General features: G+C 43.1%; 2 protein-coding genes across 8 annotated transcripts in view; one reads left to right on the forward strand and one right to left on the reverse strand.

The window, feature by feature from the left end:
- LOC133415338 (TANK-binding kinase 1-binding protein 1-like) overlaps positions 1 to 9,334 on the forward strand; it is a 35,198-nt gene extending 25,864 nt beyond the window's left edge. For 3 of the 4 annotated variants that reach the window (XM_061701313.1, XM_061701314.1, XM_061701316.1), the window contains 10 exons: positions 2,086 to 2,190; positions 2,277 to 2,427; positions 2,679 to 2,878; positions 4,512 to 4,573; positions 4,646 to 4,752; positions 6,850 to 7,034; positions 7,117 to 7,392; positions 7,490 to 7,570; positions 7,652 to 7,849; positions 8,249 to 9,334. In XM_061701313.1, coding sequence (XP_061557297.1) covers positions 2,086 to 2,190; positions 2,277 to 2,427; positions 2,679 to 2,878; positions 4,512 to 4,573; positions 4,646 to 4,752; positions 6,850 to 7,034; positions 7,117 to 7,392; positions 7,490 to 7,570; positions 7,652 to 7,849; positions 8,249 to 8,377 — 1,494 coding nt within the window. In that variant the 3' untranslated portion in view covers positions 8,378 to 9,334. The remainder of the gene's footprint in view (positions 1 to 2,085; positions 2,191 to 2,276; positions 2,428 to 2,678; positions 2,879 to 4,511; positions 4,574 to 4,645; positions 4,753 to 6,849; positions 7,035 to 7,116; positions 7,393 to 7,489; positions 7,571 to 7,651; positions 7,850 to 8,248) is intronic. The other variant, XM_061701317.1, reaches the window with a different exon arrangement.
- Positions 9,335 to 11,321: 1,987 nt separating this feature from the next.
- The window catches only part of LOC133415203 (oxysterol-binding protein-related protein 7-like), a 45,724-nt gene continuing 34,303 nt past the window's right edge, over positions 11,322 to 22,742 (reverse strand). For all 4 annotated transcript variants that reach the window (XM_061701085.1, XM_061701086.1, XM_061701084.1 and 1 more), the window contains 11 exons: positions 21,381 to 21,558; positions 20,786 to 20,857; positions 20,231 to 20,445; positions 20,022 to 20,159; positions 19,871 to 19,934; positions 19,713 to 19,791; positions 18,962 to 19,106; positions 18,739 to 18,889; positions 18,525 to 18,651; positions 12,444 to 12,566; positions 11,322 to 12,314 (listed from right to left, as the gene is read on the reverse strand). In XM_061701085.1, the coding sequence (XP_061557069.1) occupies positions 12,206 to 12,314; positions 12,444 to 12,566; positions 18,525 to 18,651; positions 18,739 to 18,889; positions 18,962 to 19,106; positions 19,713 to 19,791; positions 19,871 to 19,934; positions 20,022 to 20,159; positions 20,231 to 20,445; positions 20,786 to 20,857; positions 21,381 to 21,558 (1,401 nt within the window). In that variant the 3' untranslated portion in view covers positions 11,322 to 12,205. The remainder of the gene's footprint in view (positions 12,315 to 12,443; positions 12,567 to 18,524; positions 18,652 to 18,738; positions 18,890 to 18,961; positions 19,107 to 19,712; positions 19,792 to 19,870; positions 19,935 to 20,021; positions 20,160 to 20,230; positions 20,446 to 20,785; positions 20,858 to 21,380; positions 21,559 to 22,742) is intronic.

The raw sequence follows: 22,742 nt of genomic DNA on the forward strand, positions 1-22,742 counted from the left end.
GTATGTGCTGAGCTACGTGACGTCCGTACACCATTTTTCATTGCTATAGAAGCATATCCCGCCGCCTTTTGTTTTGCCCGATGATTCCAAGTCGTGGTCTGCCCGGTGAAGATGGAATCCGGGAAGTAGAGTTTTGCGAGAATTGTACGTTTAGCGTGGGTGGGAACAAGCAGAGCAGGAAAACAGACGGAAAGGAGTGAGAATTCATGCTGGTGGCATGCGTGAATTTGTTCTGTTTGTCTAAGCAAAAAATTGAAAGAATGAAACAGAAATTAGATCGTCGCGCATGCCTCGTGATTGAATGTCCAGCATGGTTTATGTTCCAATCTGAGAGTTTGTAATTCCGCTGATGTTGACATGTTTGTTCGGAGCACAGCATTATCTAATCTTAGCTCCTTGACCTGTTACTGTGTGAACTCAAAGCTGTTTTTGAGTTCGGTGATCTCTTGGCGAAGCAAGTCGTGTAATTGACAATTTCTTGCCGATTGAGAGGAGGACACTGGCCTGTATCGCTGTTGAGTCAAGTAAATAGTCTTTCAAAGTCGACAAATGTGCCTTTTTTCCCTTCAGCAGTTGCTCAGCGCGGGAGCTAGTGTTCTCCATGACAGACGAGTTGGTGTTGACGTTGCTGTGAGAATCTCAAATAGCATTTGAGAACTGAGGACACTAATTGTTGACGGTTTGAAGGTGGAATTCTTTCCCATTCTTGCTTGAAGTACAGCTTCAGCTGTTCAACAGTCCGGGGTCTCCCTTGTCGTATTTTACGCTTCATAATGCGCCACACATTTTCAAATGGAAGACGGGTCTGGACTGCAGGCAGGCCAAGGCCAGTCTAGTACCCGTACTCATTTACTACGAAGACACACTGTTGTAACACATGTAGAACGTGGTTTGTATTGTCTTGCTGAAATAAGCAGGGGCCTCCATGAAAAAGACGTTGGTTGGATGGCAGCATATGTTTCTACAAAACCTGTGTGTACCTTTCAGCATGAATGGTGCCTTCACAGATGTGTAAGTTACCCATTCCATTGGCACGAACACAGCCCCATACCATCACAGATGCTGGCTTTTGAACTTTGCGTACATAACAGTCCGGATGGTTCTTTTCCTCTTTGGCCCAGAGGACACGACGTCCACAATTTCCAAAAACAATTCAAAATGTGGACTCGTCAGATCACAGAACACTTTTTCCACTTTGCAGCAGTCCATTTTAGATGGGTGGTCTTGTTAAATCGATTTTGCTTTGCATTGTAGAGTTGCAAGTTGCATTTACGGATGTAGCGCCGAACTATATTTACTGACATTGGTTTTCTGAAATGTTCATGCCATATCCTTTACACATTGATGTCGGTTTTTGATGCAGTGCCGCCCTTTGGGGTCGAAGGTCACGGGCATTCAATGTTGGTTTTCGGCCTTGCTGCTTACATGCAGTGATTTCTCCAGATTCTCTGAACGTTTTGATTATGGACCGTACATGATGAAATCCCTAAATTCCTTGCAATTGTACGTTGAGGACCATTGTCATTAAACTGTTAGTCTATTTTCTCACGCATTTGTTCACAAAGAGGTGAACCTCGCCACATCTTTGTTTGTGAAAGACTGAGCAATTCAGGGAGGCTCCTTTTATACCCAATCATGGCACCCACCTGTTGCCAATTTGCCTGTTCACCTGTGGGATGTTCCTAACAGGTGTTTGATGAGCATTCTTCAACTTTCTCAGTCTTTTTTGCAACGTGTCCCAGCTTTTTTGGAACGTGTTGCAGCCATAAAATTCTAAGTTGTTAATTATTTGCTAAGAACAATAAAATTTATCAGTTTGAACATTAAATATATTGTCTTTGTTGTGTATTAAATTAAATATAGGTTGAACATGATTGAAAATAATTGTATTCTGTTTTTATTTATGTTTAACACAATGTCCCAACTTCATTTGAATTGGGGTTGTATATATAATTCTCCCTATGGGGATCCCAACAATTTGAGAACCCCTAATATATTCTCTCTCTCTCTCTCTCTCTCTCTCTCTCTCTCTCTCTCTCTCTCTCTCTCTCTCTCTCTCTCTCTCTCTCTCTCTCTCTCTCTCAGCTCCAGAAGAGCAAGGACAGAGAGGAGCAGTTAGAGGACATAATTCAAGACTATAACAAGATTCACTTAGAGAAAAGCAATGTCCAGAGAGATCTTGACAAGATGGTTAACAAATCCATAATGTATACTCTTTTTTGTGTGGCTCTTCTCAGTCTGGGTACTACTTCAACATCCTCTATTTTATATTTTAGACCACTCTAGCAGAGCAAAATATGGAGCGAATCTGCAGTCTGGAGTCAGCTCTCAGACAAAAAGAAACTTCCTTTCAAAAACTCAACACTCAACGCTGTAACAAAGATGCACATCAAGGTCAAGCACATGCCAGCCTGGTTGTGCCCAGAGGTAAGTTACTAGCAAGAGCATACAGCGACTCAATGAGCTCTCAATATTGCATGCAGCATTGATGCTAGATACATATTACCTATTGTACCATGGGTGACGTGGGCCAAAGGTTATCATAAATATAAACTGCAGGTGCTTAAACAATTATTAAATCATGTCTGGCCATATGACAAAAACTTTCCCACTGATTATTATTACCATAGGAGGAGATGTAATCCATACTTACCGTTTTATCTGTGTGATGTTGAAAGAGGGCCGCTTGCCAACGCTGCAGAGCTCCCGCAGTCTGGATGCTCTCTCAGACATAAAGCTGCAGCGTCTAGAAGCAGAGTTGGAGGGAGCACTGCAGCAGGCGGAAGGAGCATGTCAGAGAGAGAAGGTGCTGAGAGCTGAGCTTCAGAGACTGCAGAAGGAAGTAGCCCAGCTCCAAGAGGTGCAGAGACGCAAAGAGGTAGGCCTGAGGATGAAGACAGGCTGCAAGAAACTTTTAGAACTGGTCAGGCTTTTTTATATATATATATATATATATATATATATATATATATACACCCTGAGGAGTGATATTCACAGCAATGTGAATAAAAGGTTTGTAATACAGTGAATTACGTGTAATTTACAAATGAATTAAATATTCATATGACCGCAGTTGTGGGTAGAAGATGATTAGGTAAATGACCTAAAAATTAAAATGTATTAAATGGCTCTCAGTCTGTCGTTTTCGTTGCTTGTGTTCTAAAATACTAACACACTTATCAGGGATTCTGGTTATAGGGTGCTCAGGTGTAGAGACTCCGCACACCGAGCGATGCGGCCGAACCCAACTGAACTGTCGCACAGTATGCGCAGTTAAGTACAGTCAGTACAATACATTGTATGTGCAGCATCAAACACCTACAGAGTGTCACTGTTCAGGGTGTCCATACTGTATAGGCTATATAATCGCTCAAAGTACGAGGGTGAGTCGCCAACTGTCTTTTTTTTTTTTTAAACAATGGTCTTGTCCAAGTTTGAGAGAATAGTGGAGAGTGCTGCAGGCCTAACTGTTGTCTTCCATATTAAAAACAAAATGTACAAATAATTGTGGCTGTCATTCCTTTAATTACATTTAAATGTGCAGAATGTAATATTGCAGACCTCAGAGCTGCTCTGCCCTCTCCAAACAGCATTAAAGAATTGAATAAGTTCCCTAGGCTTTCTGTGACTTCTTGATCCTTGATTTGTGTTCTGGGGGCTCACCACATTTGGAGATAGTATGCTGTGCAGCCTCTGTTCATTCCTGAGGGAGCAACGTTTTGGACTGGAGAAAATTCAACTGCATGATCCTAGCCCAGTACATCAGCAAGCACTGGGAGACAATCTTTAGTCTTGGTCAGGCACAGAATGGGTGCTGCTTTAGTATTTGCAGCCACAATTCTTCTATGTATAGCTCCGATGATAGTGAATGTGTGTGTATAAACCTGGAAATCAGTCTGTTGTGCTAATGGCTCGACTTTCAGATTTTGCGTGTTCTTGGTTCACATGTTGTTTCACACCCGTTCTTGACAAAATGATAATTTAAAAGGAAGGTGAAGAAAAATAAATAAATAAGGACTGTCAACTGCCACAATAGAATCCATGGACATACAGTATGAGGGAGTTAGAGTAGGAGGAGCCTATAAGTGTCTGTCTGGATATTTAACATTTAGTATAGTCATTCATTCATGTTCTGTACCGCTTATCCTCACTATGGTCGCGGGCATGCTGAACTGGTCGCCAGCCAATTGCAGGGCACATAAATAAACAACCACTCACTCACATGCATACCTTCATGCAATTAAGGGTCTCCATTTAGTATAGACCCCCCAAAAAAAATAAACTAAATGACTTCTCACTGTGCCCCTTCAGATTATGAATTATTGGTTTTACTCCATCATCTATAGGTTACAAAGTGGTTTATTAACCTAACCTAAAATTACAGTATTGTCATAATAAGGAGACCATCAAATCCAGTTTACCCCACCAAATGTCAGTCGAGGATGATTGTGCTATAATACATACAAACTGATGAAGAATTATACAGTCCTCTTGTTATCTCTCTGAAACAGGAGTTGGCCCCACACTGTGAGCACTGTGATGTAGAATGGATCAAGAAAGCTGGGGATGAACAGTAAGTTCTGGATTTGTCACCTTACCATCGGAACGCCTGAGTATTTTGGGTCAGTATCTTGTTCTGTTTCAGAGTTAACCTTGCATTGGCCTACACTGAGCTCACAGAAGAGTTGGGTCAAATCCGAAAATTGGCTGTGGAACAAAGCAACCTTCTGCGTCAAATCCCACAGGAGCCCAGTAGGTGCCTACCACTGCAATCCACAAAAGTACACCGTTGATTATCAGTGATATCTAAAACCAGATGCTTGAAAAAGGGTTTAGATTGGCAGAAATCAAAGATAAAAATCAGTACACGTATGAATGAGTACATTAAGCCTTTGTACCAATCCCCATTTTCCAGTATTATTACAGATTGGGTTTTTACACTGAACAAAAATATATACGCAACACTTTTGTTTTTGCTCCCGTTTTTTTGTGAGCTGCACTCCAAGATCTAAAACTTTTTCTACATACACAAAAGGCTATTTCCCTCAAACATTGTTCACAAATCTGTCTAAATCTGTGTTAGTGAGCGTTTCTCCTTTGTCGAGATAATCCATCCCACCTCACAGGTGTGGCATATCAAGATGCTGATTAGACAGCATGTTTATTGCACAGGTGTGCCATTGGCTGGCCAAAATCAAAGGCCACTCTGAAATGTGCAGTTTTATCACACATCATAATGCCACAGCTGTCGCATGTTCTGAGGGAGCGTGCTATTGGCAAGCGGACTGCAGGAATGTCCACTTCTCCATCATAAGCCGTCTCCAAAGGAGTTTCATACAATTTGGCAGTACATCCAACCGGCCTCACAACCGCAGACCACGTTTAACCACACCAGCCCAGGACCTCTACATCCAGCATGTTCATCTCCAAGATAGTCTGAGACCAGCCACCCGGACAGCTGCTGCAACAATCGGTTTGCATCACCAAATAATTTCTGCAAACTGTCAGAAACCGTCTGAGGGAAGCTCATCTGCATGTTCGTCGTCCTCATCGGTGTCTCGATCTGACTGCAGTTCGCAGTTGTAACCGACTTGAGTGGGCGAATGCTCACAGTCGATGGCATCTGGCACGTTGGAAAGGTGTTCTCTTCACTGATGAATCCCTGTTTTCACTGTTCAGGGCAGATGGCAGACAGTGTGTGTGGCGTCGTGTGGGTGAGCGGTTGATGTCAACATTGTGGATCAAGTGGCCCATGGCGGCGCTAGGGTTATGGTATGGGCAATGAACACAGGTATTGATGGCATTTTTAATCCACAGAGATACTATGACGAGATCCTGAGGCCCATTGTTGTGCCATTCATCCACGCCCATCACCTCATGTTGCAGCATGATAATGCATGGCCCCATGTTGCAAGGATCTGTACACAATTCCTGGAAGCTGAAAACATCCCAGTTCTTGCATGGCCAGCATACTCCCCGGACATGTCACCTATTGAGCATGTTTGGGATGCTCTGGATCGGCATATACGGCAGCGTATTCCAATTCCTGCCAATATCCATTAACTTCGCACAGCCATTGAAGGAGTGGACTAACATTCCACAGGCCACAATCAATAACCTGATCAACCCTATGAGAAGATGTGTTGCACTGAGTGAGGCAAATGGTGGTCACACTAGATACTGAAAGTTTTCTGATCCCCTAGTCCCCCACAATAAAGCAAAACTGCACATTTCAGAGAGGCCTTTTATTGTGGGCAGCCTAAGGCACACCCGTGCAATAATCATGCTGTTTAATTAGCATCTTGATATGCCACACCTGTGAGGTGGGATGGATTCTCAACAAAGGAGAAATGCTCACTAACAGATTTAGACAGATTTGTGAACAATATTTGCAGGAAATGGCCTTTTGTGTATGTAGAAAAAGTTTTAGATCTTTGAGTCCACCTCACGAAAAATGTGAGCAAAAACAAAAGTGTTGCGTCTATATTTTGCTCAATGTAAAAACCCAATCTGCAATATTTCCTGTAATATTACTGGAAAATGGGGATTGGTACAAAGGCTTAAGAATGTACTCTTTCATACGTGTACTGATTTTTATCTTTGAAAAAGTTTTAGATCTTTGAGTCGATTGCACAAAAAAAATGGGAGCAAAAACAAGTGCTGCGTTTATATTTTTGTTCAGTATATATATCGGATGCGTTGGTCATTTTCAGTTGGTCAACAATCTTAGGTTAATTCTTTTTAACCACTGAGCCCCACAAAGCAGTTCTAGTCGATGTATTTTTCTTGACCAACACATGATAAAGCATTGTTTTGTTTATTGCCTGTGTATATTCTCCCACTTTCCAGTTTGTCATCCTCCCTCTGCTCCTCAGTGTCTCTCCCCCACCCCACCCCAGTGTTCTTCCCTAATCCTTGAGAGGCTGCTGCCCTCTCCCCCACTTCCCCTGCAGAATGGCCCTGCCTCTTACTCTCATCAGCAAACCAGCAGAAACCTTCGAGCAAAGTTCCAGGGTCGCCGTAGTTACTCTGAGGTAAATTAGCACCTAGTATTACTGGATGTTATGGAACATAAGGTGGTTTCACTTTTTGATTGTTTAAAATTGTCTGTCCTAGGTTTCTGACCCATCAGCTATCCAGATACAACCACCTCGCCTCATGAGAGATCCAGTATCCACCCTGCCCAAGCCCAGGTCCCTTTATGGGGAGACGCACACCTATGGACAATCCAAATCCCATCTCCGGACCCCTTTGGTGGGACTGGTCAGACCCGCATCGGCTCATGGAGCTGGTGGGGAACGAAGAGTGAGATCAGAGAGAAATGGGGGGAGCAGTCTGAGCAGTAGTCCTCGTCATCGTGCGGTGGATCTGGGCTTCCCTTTGACTACTGAGGTGTAGCTGAGAGTTTTAACTGAAGTGCAGGGCAGTTAACCTATACTTGATTCATAGTCTTCATTGTTAATTCTTCTGTGATGCCCGTTTTGTCTAGGTACATCACTTCTGTCACCTGGATGATCGACCAGAGCCCTCTCCGCTGGTGACACCCCCACACTCATCAGACGATGAAGAGGTGATAGTCACTGAAAGTGAAGCTTTGTGGCTCCCTATTGTTTTTAAAGCATGGAAGAATTAACAGTGTTTACTTTTGCAGGATATAGGCACTTATCTCTCAGCAGCCACCAGTCCTCCTCGAACACTTAGGGAAAAGACACTCCACCCCTTGTTCTTGTCTCAGAGTAAACCTGGCCAAATTCCATCTCTCTCAGCCCCTGAGGGTCCCACCACACTCTCCTGCCATCTGCCTGCCTACATGAGCACTGAACATGCTCAGTCATGGCCCTCCATCAATGTGAGTACAAACCAGTATCTCTCCCCTTTTCTCTCTCTCTCTCTCAAACAGCAGATGTCTCCAGTGTGAAGCCTCAAGGAAATAATAGAGATGGTAGTTCCCAAGTTTTGGTTGAGTAGAGATACTTAAAACAAATTTCAATTAAATAATTTTTATTTTAATCAACTATATGATATAGTCACAACTGCTAACAGTCATGAAATTTGGCTGAACATTTTTGTTGCGAGTAAAGAACCTTGTAAAAAGGAATTGGTAACACTTCCAGTCACAATTTAATGAAGCTGTAAAATGGGTTATGGCATGCATTAGGTTTATGTTTTAATTGAACGTTGATCTAATTTTGTTATTTTGGGGTTGAAGTTCAATATTTTTGAAGTTGACATCTTCCTCTACCTGCAGTTATGGATGGAGTCAGACGAGAGTGCTGTGCGAAGCTGTCCTCTCTGTCAGCTGACCTTCCCAACTGGTTACCCGGATGATGCCCTCATTAGACATATCGACTCGCACTTGGAGAACAGCAAGATCTGACTCTCCTAATGAACACCATTTCCAATTAGACCTTTTTTTGTTTGGCAAGTTTACAGACTGACAGCAATAGTGCATAGTCTTTGAGTTTACATACTTTGAACAGGTCTTTTTATCCAGACTCTAAAATCAAACCAGCAACCTTTTTACTGCAAATTCTACACAGGCTTCTTCGTAGGTTTTATTTTCTGATTGAAAATCTCTCCTTTTGATTTATTTCGTTTTGTTCACCAAGGTCACACACACATTATTTTATACTGTATGCCACCAAAAAAAACTTCTCACTCTTGCCTTTATGGGTGAAGAGCGAAGCTCCACGAGTGCTCTTCCAAGTGGAATATGAAGATAACAGCTTTTTGTCTTTATAAACAGAATTTTTATTGGGGGGGGGAGAGAAACTGGTTCGGGCAATATTAACCAGTACATGGGCCAGCAACCAAATGGCACCAAAGCAAATAAGCTATAAATACATATGTGCAATGAGTCTGCCAATATCTGTTTGAAAGGAAGGAGAGAAGAAGAAATTATTTTTTTTTTTTTTAAATAAAATAAAAAAAAATCCACTTTCTGGTGTTAATGGAAATGCCTTGGTTAAAACTAAATTTACCTATTTGGGCAGAAGTAGAGGTCATTTCACAGTGGTATTTGTGGCCATATCCTATTACTGAACATATACTATTGTTCTTCATGCAATACCTGTATAGTTAGATTTTATTTTGAACATGACCAACTTGTCTTTGTGCTGAGTTTAGTTAAATGTTCACAATAATACAAATCATTGGCTTCAAGTCTTTAGGTTAGTATTTAGCAAATTGTTGAGAAATGCGGTCGATACGGTTAGAATAGAGAAACCTGAGTGACTTCATTTTCAAATTATTGACTGATGCCATCACAATTATAAAAACATTACAGTGTGCAATTATGTACTTTGTCACAACAATGAATAAATGTGTGCTAACACTCAACAAATCATCTTTGTTTCATTAGCATTGCATTTTATGAAGCTACCCTTTATAAAGTACTAAATAATTCATTATCTATCATGTGTCAGGATACTGTGCGTGTGCAGTTCCGGATTCATTCATGACTGAAATAGTAGTGACTCAAAGTGACTGCCAGGGGTCTCTGACTACCTCTCTCCACACTGTGCATGTGCACAACAGCCACCATCTTGGTACTGTACGTCGTCTGAGACTAAAACATGACAGTAATCCCTCGTCTATCGCAGGGGATGCATTCCAGTAAACCCCCACAATAGACAAAATAGCAACGAGTCTACCATTTACATAAATTAAAAAGTTAAATATCTGCAATTCAATGTCATTAAGTGATACTTTAGAGGTGCAGATTTTCTATTTGTCTACTCGAGGCCACTATCCACACCTTCTGCACGAGCACATACCTTTGAAAGGCAGCTGTCCTCTGCTTGAGTGACATGTCAACCCATGCCGACGTGCTACAGACAATTGATTTCCTGACTATAGCATCAGACACTGTGCATCACACTGACGGTTCTGGCAGTGTCGGCAGCCCAAAACATTATGGGAAGTAGGGCCGGCAGATCCTGCTGCCTCCCAGAATTCTTTGCAATGATGCTTTTAACTACAGTACTGTAGTTATAGAAAATCAAGCTACACATTCTTTACTTGCATTTGTTCCTTTGTGAATTTATTTCATAAAACACCGACTGTAGCTTGTGTTAAATATTTGCATCCGGTCATGTTCTTTGTATACTTGAGCAATTCGCTGATTTACCGTGTCCCTCTCCTCCTGTAACAAGTTCAAGCTGCTGATAACTGTGCCCTTAAATTAAGCACTACTAGTGCATGGTCTCTTTGAACACCTTGGCTTCACTTGCAGAATTCAAAATCTGAAAGAGTGGCACATTAGCTTACAAGGAAGTTAAATTTCGTTGGAAACATTTGGGTCAAAAAAAACTATTGCTGGATAAAACAACCAAATTAAAGGATGTGGAAAAAATGTAATTGCTTGTACGGTAATATCCAGCCATAAGGTATGAATTTCACAGTCCCCGCTACTTGTAGCTTTTTAATTGAAACATTTTATTTGCAAAATCTCTTGCTATAATGTGACATCTGAAGCCTACCACTTATTTTTAATTGAGTTTTATTCTTAAAAAGCGGTGCAAGTATTCTGCTTTACAATACAGGGATACAAATCTCTCCTATGATCCTGGAAATGCACAGCATCAGTCACCACCGCCGTAGGTAACTGAATACAGCAGTAACCCAAAGCCTGTATGCGGGAATCATTGCAAATGTTTTAGGATTGTTTTGTTGTTGCTAAATAAAATTGTTTGGGAGTTCTGCTCACAAATACTGTAGGATGTGTCCTTATAAAACAATGTTCATTTTTCCATACGAGTGTTTCAATTGTGCCAAACTTCCAGTCAATTTCTGATTATCGTGATCATCACCTGTACATTGTTATGGAAAGTGTCTCTTTATTACTGAACTATTATTTACCAAATTCCAAAACAAAAATTCTCACAGAAAGTTTCCAAAAATGTTAACTGTGGTTTTGTGTCTCTTTGCAACCCCAGGCTTCCATATTAACGTATGTCCAATATGTACTAAGAGTATTTAGCAATCTGATTCACATGTAGTAAACAAGAACCCTCCATTAGTCTTATCTTCTTACTGGGCATTTCCTTTGATCTTTTGTACATTTTAATAAATCAAAATAATTACTTTTTAAAAACAGCTACAAATTAAAGTCACTGCGTAAAATTAAGCAAAAAAAAAAAAAATAATTTCACTTCTAGCTACTTTATATTGCTTTTTCACCTCCAAAAATTCTGTTTGTCTGCATTAAAAAACAATTGTACTTCTGATGTATACATAAATTCCCACCTTTATCAATTAAGATTCAAAGACTTTAAAAGTAACAATAATGACCCTAAATGAATCAATTGTGGAGCTTGAGATGGAATAGAGATTCATTTAATTCATTAAAATCAAGACGTAAAATACAGCTGATGATCAAACATTTCATTACAAGCTAAAGAGTCAGAAGAAAATGTGACTGCGTTTAACAGTATTGTCCTTTACAAGCTATGACTGAAACGTAATTTAAAAATACAAGTGAAAATCTGAAGGTCTAAGAGATTATATTCTCACATCTCAAATCATCAATTTGGATATTAATCTTTGAAGTGAGTGAGAACAGCAAGGAATAGTGCTACATTTACAAGGGACCTTTGTGACAATGTTAAAATCGAATGTGCAACTAGTATTTAACAAATCCAGTATGACCCACTGGAAGAAAAGTAAGACAGCCCTAGTGCACGTGTAAAACTTCCCACACACCTAGCCCAAAAATAAAAATGACAGGAAATAGGATTTTTTTTAATATTTAGGACTTGATTGGACAAAAGATGTTAAATGAAATATACTGGTAAATAATTTTGGCTAGACATCTTAATTCAAACATTTATAGAAAATAAAAATTTTTACCCACAAATTATTTTTTTACCTAAAATACTAAAATGGTATGAAACGTAAACTTTGGAATCAAGGAAATTTCAGTGCTCTAAGGAGGTAGGCGGCAAGGTGGGGTTTAAACATCAGACTTGATTAAAAATGTCTTCATTTGTTCTACAGATGGCACTTCATCCCTTGTGGTCAAAAACAAAAACCAAAAACAGAGGTTCATGTATGCTTTCAAACTTCCTCAGCCTCTCCATCCTGACAGTAGCAGCGTTCTATCGTATATTCATGTATACTTTAGGTGGGTGTAAAGCTATTTTTACAAAAAGAGTTGTGAATTTCATCCAGTTCATAAAGCTGATAACTAAGCCAAATGTATGTTCTACCACAGGTCTAGATTCTCAGTATGAGCAAACCCTGGTTCTTTACGGAGATTCCAGTAGTTTCCATTGTATAGCCACTTCTCTCGGCCAGCCTCATCGATTTCTTTCCTGAAAACAGAAAAGTACTAGTTAGCAACCACGCAATTCTAACATTAACTGCATTATACAGAGGAAAGACCATAGACTGAAGTGAAAAGTTTAAAGTAGCAGTTTGCTGGCTCAAAAAGGTCTTCTCACCTGAAGAACTTTACGATGTGCTCCTTCCCTTGCTTGGCCATCTCCTTCCTCCTCTCCCTCTGTTTCTCCTCGACCTCATCCTTCTTTTTATCCGCCTCTGCTACCTTTCCCTCCTCTAAGAGCCTGATAGAAAAGATTGACAAAATTATACTTGCATTTTAATACAAATACTTACAAGCATGGGCCAATGGAGAACCTATTACACTTATTCCCCCTCGTTTCTGGCATTACTATTGCATGAGGGACAAATGGGGCATTTAGCAACCATATCCAACAGTTGGAGCAGTGATGGAAAAAAGCTTGCAGAATTTGGAATCTTGTCATGCACATTACCACCAACACGTAAAGTAGAAATGTATCATGTGGCACGTGTTTTCATTCCAATTTTAGTTTTTATTTTTCTTTAAAAAGGTTTCTCGCACAGATAACATTGGATTGTTTGATCCCCTTTAAAACAGACCTCCAAAAACGATTGAAAAACACCAAGTAGATGAGGTACGGGACTCGTGTCACACAAGTCACCAATTTTAGGACTTGTGACTTACTTGGCTAAAACTTATGAAAGACTGGACTGAGTTGGTATTGAGAGTGAGACTGGCTTGAAACGCATGACCTGACAAGTTTGTCCTATTTACAGGTGAAAATCAGCATTTCATAGTGTGCCATTGTTTGTTTTTGAAAGAAATTACATAAAAAAACAGAACTGTGCGCAATAACCATCTGTTGCGTTCCATTAGACAGAGTCACCATTCTAGTTATAGTCACACCACCCTGGCTTTCTCATCCAATCACAAATCAGGACTCAGCCTTTACACATTCAACGCCCTACGGATTCTTGGAACTTTTCAAACGCTTAACACCATTTCACACACCACACAACTGTGGGGTCATTACAGTAGAAGGGGTTTTAAAGGCGCATTTGTAGCGTCAAGTTCGGTAAACTTTTCTAACAGGCACTTTGACGTAACTTGCTATAACACAGCTCAGTCATTTTTTTGCAATACAATAATACATACAGGTTTTTAAACATGGTCACAGCATATGAAATATAACCCTTAATCCAGTTCTTAACCTTTTTGGAGGTACTCAACCTCAAAAAATTTTTACGTGCATGCACCAAACCCTTCGTAATTGTCATTTGGCTCTCTGTAAACGTGGTCAGTAGTTGGTTCTAAATGAGCTCTATCTTCAGTGGCACACAAGCAACAGCAGCCCTTTATTCCACCATTGCCATTTGAAATGTCACTTCCGTCCTCGACTACAGAATCAGTTTTCAGTGTTTAAAAAGGTGTGGTCCTCGAGCACATGCACATGGAATGTGGGAATTAACCAATGACTGGATCAGACTTCAAGACAAATTTGGTATTTCACGATTGCACTGTCAGACAATTGCCATAAAATCTTGCCATATCTCGACATATGGGGGGGCATTGGGTCCCTACGGCTCCCACTGGGTGGCCAGTTGTTGGGGCGCCTCGGTGGGGCCAGCGGACCGCCCTGGGTCCCTCGGTGAGGGATGCGTCCCGTCCACCGGGCTACTCTCGCCCCTCGATTGATTGTGTGGGGTCCACAACCTCCGCGGTGCGGCCACAGCAATTACACTTCTGTCAGTCTTTGTGCATGTAAAACGGTGTCCCTTGCATGTAACCGCAGGCACACCCCCCCCCAAGGACACTTCAACTGGGTGTGGGGTCACACACTTCCATCCATCCATTTTCTACCGCTTATCCGAGGTCGGGTCACCGGGGCAGTAGCTTTAGCAGGGACACCCAGTCTTCCCTCTCCCCAGAACTTCATCCAGCTCTTCCGGGGGGATCCCGAGGCGTTCCCAGGCCAGCCGAAGGATGTAGTCTCTCCAGCGTGTCCTGGGTCGTTCCCGGGGTCTCCTCCCGGTGGGACGTGCCCGGAACACCTCACCGGGGAGGCGTCCAAATCAAATGCCCAAGCCACCTCATCTGGCTCCTCTCGATGTGGAGGAGCAGCGGCTCTACTCTGCCATCTTCCGGATGACCGAGCTTCTCACCCTCTCTAAGGGAGAGCCCGGACACCCTGCGGAGGAAACTCTTTTCGGCCGCTTGTATCCTGGATCTTGTTCTTTCGGTCACGACCCACAGCTCGTGACCCTAGGTGAGGGTAGGAACGTAGATCGACCGGTAAATCGAGACTTTCAACCTTTTGGTTTAGCTCCTTCTTTACCACAACGGATCGATACAAAGTATGCATCACTGCAGACGCTGCACCGATCCGCCTGTCGATCTCCTGTTCAATTCTTGTTCACGAGTGAGGGAAGAACCCAACATACTTGAACTCCTCCACTTGGGGCATCTCCCCCAAGTGGAGGAGTTCTCATCCCCGACCTGGAGAGAGCACATCCCCTCTCATCCCCGACCTGGAGAGGGCACACCACCATTTTTCGACTGAGAACCATGGTCTCAGATTTAGAGGTACTGATTCTCATCCCAGCCGCTTCACACTCTGCTGCGAACTGCTCCAGTGAGAGTTGGAGTTGACGGCTTGATGAAGCCAACAGAACCACATCTGCAAAAAGAAGAGATGCAATACTGAGGCGACCAAACCGGACCTCCTCTACGCCTCGGCTGCACCTAGAAATTGTGTCCATAAAAGTTATGAACAGAATCAGTGATAAAGGGCTGCCTTGGCGGAGTCCAACCCTCACCGGAAACGCATCCGACTTACTGCCGGATATGCGGATCAAACTCTGACTTCGGTCGTACAGGGACCGAACAGCCCGTATCAGGGGTTCGGTACCCCATACTCCCGCAGGACCCCCCCCGAGGGACACGGTCGAACACCTTCTCCAAGTCCACAAAACACATGTAGACTGCTTGGGTGAACTCCCAAGCACCCTCGAGGACCCTGCCAAGGGTGTAGAGCTGGTCCACTGTTCCACGGCCAGGACGAAAACCACACTGCTCCTCCTGAATCTGAGATTCAAATTACCGACGGACCCTCTCCAGCACCATTGAATAGACCTTACCACGGAGGCTGAGGAGTGTGATCCCCCTGTAGTTGGAACACACCCTCCGGTCCCCCTGCTTAAAAAGGGGGCCCACCACCCCAGTCTGCCAATTCAGAGGCACTGTCCCCGATGTCCATGCGATGTTGCAGAGGCGTGTTAACCAGGACAGCCCTACAACATCCAGAGCCTCGAGGAACTCCAGGCGAATCTCATCCACCCCCGGGGCCTTGCCACCGAGGAGCTTTTGAACCACCTCGGTGACCTCAACCCCAGAGATAGGAGAGCCCACCTCAGAGAACCCAGACTCTGCTTCCTCATGGAAGGCGTGTCGGTGGAATTGAGGAGGTCTTCGAAGTATTCTCCCCACCGGCTCACAATGTCCCGAGTCGAGGTCAGCAGCGCCCCATCCCCACTATAAGCAGTGTTGATGGTGCACTGCTTCCCCCTCCTGAGACGCCGGATGGTGGACCAGAATTTCCTCGAAGCCGTCAGGAAGTCTTACTCCATGGCCTCACCGAACTCCTCCTATGCCCGAGTTTTTGCTTCAGCGACCACCAAAGCTGCATCCCGCTTGGCCAGCCAGTACCCATAAGCTGCCTCAGGACTCCCACAGGCCAAAAAGGCCAATTAGGACTCCTCCTTCAGCTTGACGGCATACATCACCAACGGGTTCGGGGACTGCCGCCACGACAGGCACCAACCACCTTACGGCCACAGCTACGGTCAGCCGCCTCAGCAATGGAGGCGCGGAACATGGTCCAACTCTGACTCGATGTCCCCCGCCTCCCACAGAACATGAGCAAAGTTCTGTCGGAGGTGGGAGTTAAAACTCCTTCTGACATGGGAGTCCGCCAGACGTTCCCAGCAGACCCTCACAATACGTTTGGGCCTGTCACGTCGGACTGGCATCTCCCCCACCATCGGAGCCAAATCACCACCGTGTTATGATCATTTGACAGCTCCGCCCCTCTCTTCACCCGAGTGTCCAAGACATGCGGCCGCAAGTCCGATGACACGACCACAAAGTCGATCATCGAACTGCGACCTAGGGTGTCCTGGTGCCAAGTGCACGTGTGGACACCCTTATGCTTGAACATGGTGTTCGTTATGGACAATCCGTGATGAGCAAAGAACTCCAATAACAGAACACCTCTCGGGTTCTGATCGGGGGGGGCATTCCTTACAATCACGCCCTTCCAGGTCTCACTGTCATTGCCCACGTGAGCATTGAAGTCCCCCAGCAGAACGATGGAGTCCCCACCGGGAGCGCTCTCAAACACCCCCTCCAAGGACTCTGAAAAGGGTTGTTACTCTGAACTGCTGTTTGGTGCTCGGCGCCTCTCACCGTGGGAGAGGACAGGTACCAGAGCCCAAGCTGTGCATGGAGGAGAGTCCGACTATATCTAGTCGGAACTTCTTGACCTCACACACCAGCTCGGGCTCCTTCCCTGCCAGAGAGGTGACATTCCATATCCCTAGAGCCAGCTTCTGTAGCCCGGGATCGGATCACCAAGGTCCCCGCCTTCGGCCACTGCCCAGCTTGCACTGCACCCGACCCCTATGGCCCCTCCCACAGGTGGTGAGCCCACGGGAAGGTGGACCCACGTTACCCTTTTGGCACTCGCCTTCAAGCCCCACCTCCAGGCCTGGCTCCAGAGGGGGGCCCCGGTGACCCACGTCCAGGCAAGGGAAACCTGAGTCCATTTTTTGTCGTCATCATAAGAGGTCTTTGAGCCGGGGTTTGTCTGGTCCCTCACCTAGGACCTGTTTGCCATGGGTGACCCTGCCATGGGCATAAGCCCCAGACAACTTAGCTCCTAGGATTATTGGGACACACAAACCCCTCCACCACGATAAGGGGGTCACGGACTTACTGCGACAAATAACTCATGCATATGCAAATCGCTTGTGCATCCCCTCACTTATACTCTCATCCTGTAGACTTTTATAATTTACAAAATCCCACCACACTTCAGTTGTACAGCCGGGTTCCCGACCCTTGTCCTACAATGCTGCTTCTCCTGTCCCATCTTGTCCTGTCCTTCCCTCACAAGGTGTAGCACTACAGCCCCATGCAACACTAATTTAACATTTCATTGTTGTAGATAATGTAATGATTTCTCTAATCCTGTTTACAATTAATGCTTTGTCTTTGTTTCTCTCTCCCTTCTCGAAACTTTGTTCTGTTCGAGTAATCAAGTCTGATTCCTAATAAACCTCAATTATAATACTAAGAAACCACAGCGGAAGCTTAAAAACTCCACTGATCCCCCCCGGAAGAGCTGGATGAAGTTCTGGGGAGAGGGAAGAAAAAACTGTTCGGGCATAAGAGGGATACAGATTTTCCATTCTGCTTGACCCAACAGTCGAACAGGACAAAAAAAAAAAAAAAAAAAAAAAAAAAAAAAAAAAAAAAAAAAAAAAAAAAAAAAAGTATTCCGATACTGCCGTATCCCGTCTTTTACAATTACTGGGCTTCATCTTGTCAAATCACAGACTGTTGGGCAGGCATGACCAGAAAACGTGTCACCTTTCATCGCAGCCAGATACAACCGTTACCATGGCGACAAGTTGTCAAACAATGCATCGCCGTGGGAATGTTGGGGAAAAAATGTGCGGCATCACGTGGTCCTCGTGAGAGGATGTTTTGGGCTGTCCATTAAAGGATTGCTTGAGCTATGTTCACATACTTAATACAACACGGCTCGCAAGCAGGCAACAAAACGTTACGTAGCCTAGCAAGCTACTGCTAGCACTAACATTTGTACGTAAACATGCCGACGTTCTGTCGTATCATGCTCTCAAGCTTCGGTAAACATTGGTTTGTGTGTGAATAAATGCTGAGAACGGCGACCAAGTAGCCTTTGTTGACAACGGGAAGCACAGGAGGAAATCTGCCAATCCTACTGGTCGACATCAATGTGCGCTGTCATTTTGGCTATCGTAGGGCCAAATTGTTGTGGATGTCGTCACACTACAAGACATTTTGTTGTTCTCCACAAAATATGTCAGAATCGATCTGAGAAATCGCCCGCAATAGCAAATGGGGAAAATATCAGGGCTAAAATCCTGTAGTCTGCTCTAGGCATAAAGTACTTCACCTCTGGTCTGGTCTAAAACGTGTGTCTGTTGGTGGAAGGACAGCTTTCAATTCAGGTTTAAGTTCATTTAGCTCCCTGGCATAGCGTGAGAATCCATAGTACTGGAAATGGTCATCAGGCTGCACATCTGAAAAAGCAAATTTAAATCAAGATTTCAGAGCAAAGGACAACAAGATGAATCCTTTTTGCACGTTAGACACGGATTAGACCCTACTTGGCTTCCAAATGCACTTGGGAGTCGGCAGTGTGTCACAGAAGATGCCTTCGTGCCAGAACCCTCCAAAACGATGGACAACCTCTCCAGCCTGGTCCAAAACCACACCCTGAACCCCATTTTTACTGCTGTCGGAGGTCCAGTACCGAGACTGTGGAACCAAAAAGAAAAGGTACTGTACATCTAAAAAAGACAGGACAATGGTTTGCATTCTTTTCCTGACCTTGACAAACGTTATCTTGCAGGTGCAAACATCGTTCTCTTTGTTTCTGATGACCACCTCCCCATAGTGCTCCAACCAGCGTTGCTGACTCAGCACATTGTGAATGCAAGTAACTGCCTTGTTCCATTCGTAGTGATCGCCATACCTACATGCAATTGGTTCAGTTAAATAATACACTTGGAAATGATTGACCATTCACAACATCAGTGTTGGGTATTTCCTTTTCGGGTTCCAAGTGGCTCCTCAAGACTGGACACTGGGCTTAGTCTATTCAAAATGTGTCAAAATTTTCATTGTTTTAATGTTCATTTTTTTTCCCACCTTAAGCTACGTGCATTTTCTCAATATATAGCAATGCCTCTCTTGCACTCATGTCTCTCCCTCACTCCAGTTTATGTGCTCACTGTGCTATCTGTCAGTAACATCCACCTTCCCCCTTCTGCTTAGTGTGGAGAGACAGACACCACCACACATCTTGACCAATTTGACATGTAGCTTTAACAGAAAGGTGAGAAAAAAACAACAAATGGAGCCAGTTCCCGTCGTTCACGTCAAAGAGAATTGGATCGTTCACGGCTGACACATCACTGCACAACATAACGGCATTTGCATTGTGAATGTTAATTTTATAACAACAAGGCACAGTGAATTACAACTTCGTGTGGGTGTTATCTAACGAGCTGGTTGTGAAGAAATCTGATCTTTTCCTGATTTTTGGCTGGCATGCATGTCCAAGAAAGCACAATCTCACCTGGGTAAGGTAACATGGACCGGTCCACTCGAGAGGATCTCCACTGACTTCCCCCAAAACTTGTTCTTCCATCTTTGATCTAGAGAAAACAAATGCAAACAGATTGTTACATACCCTTACAGCCAAGAGAGAAACTGGCACTGATCACAGTTCATTACCTTGCCAGAAGGTGAAGTTTGTAGACTCTGCATGGCAGGCAGAGATGGGTGGATGATGACTAACCTGAAGACAACAGAGCATTAAATAGTTTCCAAAAAACAATCAAAATCAGTGCTTATATAATCTCATCTATTACAGTAGGAAGGGTACCTGCTCGCTCATATAGCGGAAGCCTCTGTCTTCTCTGTGACTCTCATATGTTTCTCCAAGAACAGGATTGAAGGGTTTGTAGCGATACCTCCAGGATGCCCACGCATATCCAGAAATAGAGAACGCCGCAACAAATACCTAGTAGCCCAGGGGTAAGAGAACTTTGAAAATAAAAGTGTTTCATTTAGATTTATGGGATCCAGACTCACCATTCTCTCATATGGATCATCGGTATGATTAGCAATGTCAAGCAGCTCAGAGTACTCTAGCTCTTCTGACATTCTTTGCAGCAAAGACAGAGGTTCATTGAGTGCAACAGGCATAGAGACCCTCGAAAGATCCTTGCCAATGTTGTTATACAGGATGTTCATGATGCCAATGTGGCTGTTGTCTGTTCCTGGGGCAGGGATACGAGTGCGATGACCTGGATCACAGTGACGTAGACTTCAGTGTTTTTATTTTTATTTTTTTTAAATCAAAAGATTTGCAAAACATAATATACTCAAAGTGAGTCCATTGTAGCCTCTATACTGTAGAACTACCAGTGTCAACAGACACCAAGTCCTGTAATGGACGGTCCAATCTTTTGCAAGCATAACTTAAAAAAATAATAATTCATTTTAAACAGATACTTGTAAACAGACAACTAACAGTTAATGGCAATGATAGAGTTTTGTCCTGCTTTAGCTGCATTAAACAGATTTTTAAAATGACTCAGATCAAAGGTTCAAGCAACTACACTTCATATTAACAACGAGTGATACCTGTGTCAGACACCGGTCTGGGTTTGTCAGTCGCACTCTTTAGACTGGCTCGGTATTTGAGGGCGGCACTGGCTGAAGAAGAAAAAAGTGAAAGTCTAAGTCTTAAGAATTTTGTTCATTAAAATGTGCTGGATTTTCTGACTGCTGTCTTCAGGGATGGTTCTCATTGTCCATTGTGATGAGCAAAAGTCAAGAGAAGAAACAGTGATAATTTCATGCCAAATAACTTCATTAACAATTTTCATTAACTACATTCCTTGAAGAATTTTTCAGATTGTAATAGTTTGGTCTTTGTCTCAATACATGTTAGTTCCTGCTCATGAGGAGCTCAGTCATGACTGCAATCTTTGGGAATTTAGTAACCTTAAACCCCACTATGATTTGTTCACTACATTTCATTTAATAATATTCAAGTACTGCTACATTTTGTATAAGGTAACATAACTAGAACTCATTTATGTGTATGACCGTTCCTCTTTGTCCAAAGCAACATTTTCTCTGCTATGAGTAACATTCATACTCAAAAACATAAGAGTGAAAACATCAGGTATGTATAGTAGGTATTATTCCCTTGGGAAGGATAGGAAACACTAACCATGTCCTTCTTCAGGCTCGGATGTGCTTGTGGTGGTGATGTCACTCAGACCGGACTCATCTGAACAGTCTGCTTCAGAGGAGCTCTCGCATATGATCACTTCACTGGCATCAAAATACTCTGCCATGGAATCAGCCACGGAGGGTGCACGTTGACTCTGACTCAAAGTCGGTGTCCCCTGCCCCGAAGAGAAAAGCAAAAGTGATTTTGAGAACTGTAGTATCAAATATCCCAAAACAGTATGCTGTACAACTGTATAACAGTCAAAATACCAAGGAAGAAACCAACACAAACAACAATTGTAGGACATAGGACATCAAACAAATGCAAACAAAATACAGTTGAGTTTATTTATTAAGGAAAAAAAATAGTCAACGCAACCTGGCCCTGTGTGAAAAAGTAATAGCCCCCCTTATTAAAATCATGATAAAGCTTTAATCCACAACTATTTAAAAAATAAATAAATATTTGATTAAGCCCATCAGCTTCTGATATCTTGTTATAATTTTCATATTTAGTGACAATCCTATACATTCCCACGCTGGATCACTTGGTGGTGCTCTAAAATGAAATTACGCACTTTACAGAGGAACTGGCATGCCCGTTATGGACAGCGCGCAGGTCGAATGAGTCATCGAGAAAGGAGAACGCAATTGAAGCAATGTTTGAGGAGAACCCCAAAAAAACCATCAAAGATTATAATGCAGAAGTGGATCCTACCAGAAAGAAAAAGCCTACTCGTTGTTCAGCTGAAGGATTATTAGCAAAGAAGTGACCAACATTTTAGACAAACACAGATTTCTCTTGGCATTGCTTTTTCTCAGCATATAGAACTGAAGAAAAAAAAAATGTTGGCTGAAAGGGTTGTCGCCTTGCTGCTTGGATCACCAAGTAAGATATTTATAAGATATTTCAAGTAGGATGTATTGCATGTACCAGATTTAGTAGTTTATATTCTAAGAAATGGTGCTATAAATGTGTGTGTGTGTGTGTGTTGGGGGCGCAGACAAGCATTTAGCCTACGTCGTGACGAAGGCTTTGTTGTAATGCTGAATTCCAGCATTAGGGGACACCAGAAATGGCAGAGTATAGCTTTAACTGTTCCTAATGAAATTTTTTGACTCATATTCCACTGACCACACCGAAGGTTGATTACCCTTGTCCAATCACTTAAGCTCCAACAAAACACCAAGAGCCAAAGAAATACAAAACAGACAAGAAAAAGTAATTTACATCTATCAGTCTGGAAAGGGTTACAAAGACATTTTTAAAGCTTTATGATTCCAGCAAACCACAGTGAGAACCATTTACCACAAATAGAGAAAACATGGAATAGTGGTGGACCTTCCCAAGAGTGGCCGG

The sequence above is a fragment of the Phycodurus eques genome, chromosome 16, assembly GCF_024500275.1.
Source record: "Phycodurus eques isolate BA_2022a chromosome 16, UOR_Pequ_1.1, whole genome shotgun sequence".
Lineage (NCBI taxonomy): Eukaryota > Metazoa > Chordata > Actinopteri > Syngnathiformes > Syngnathidae > Phycodurus > Phycodurus eques.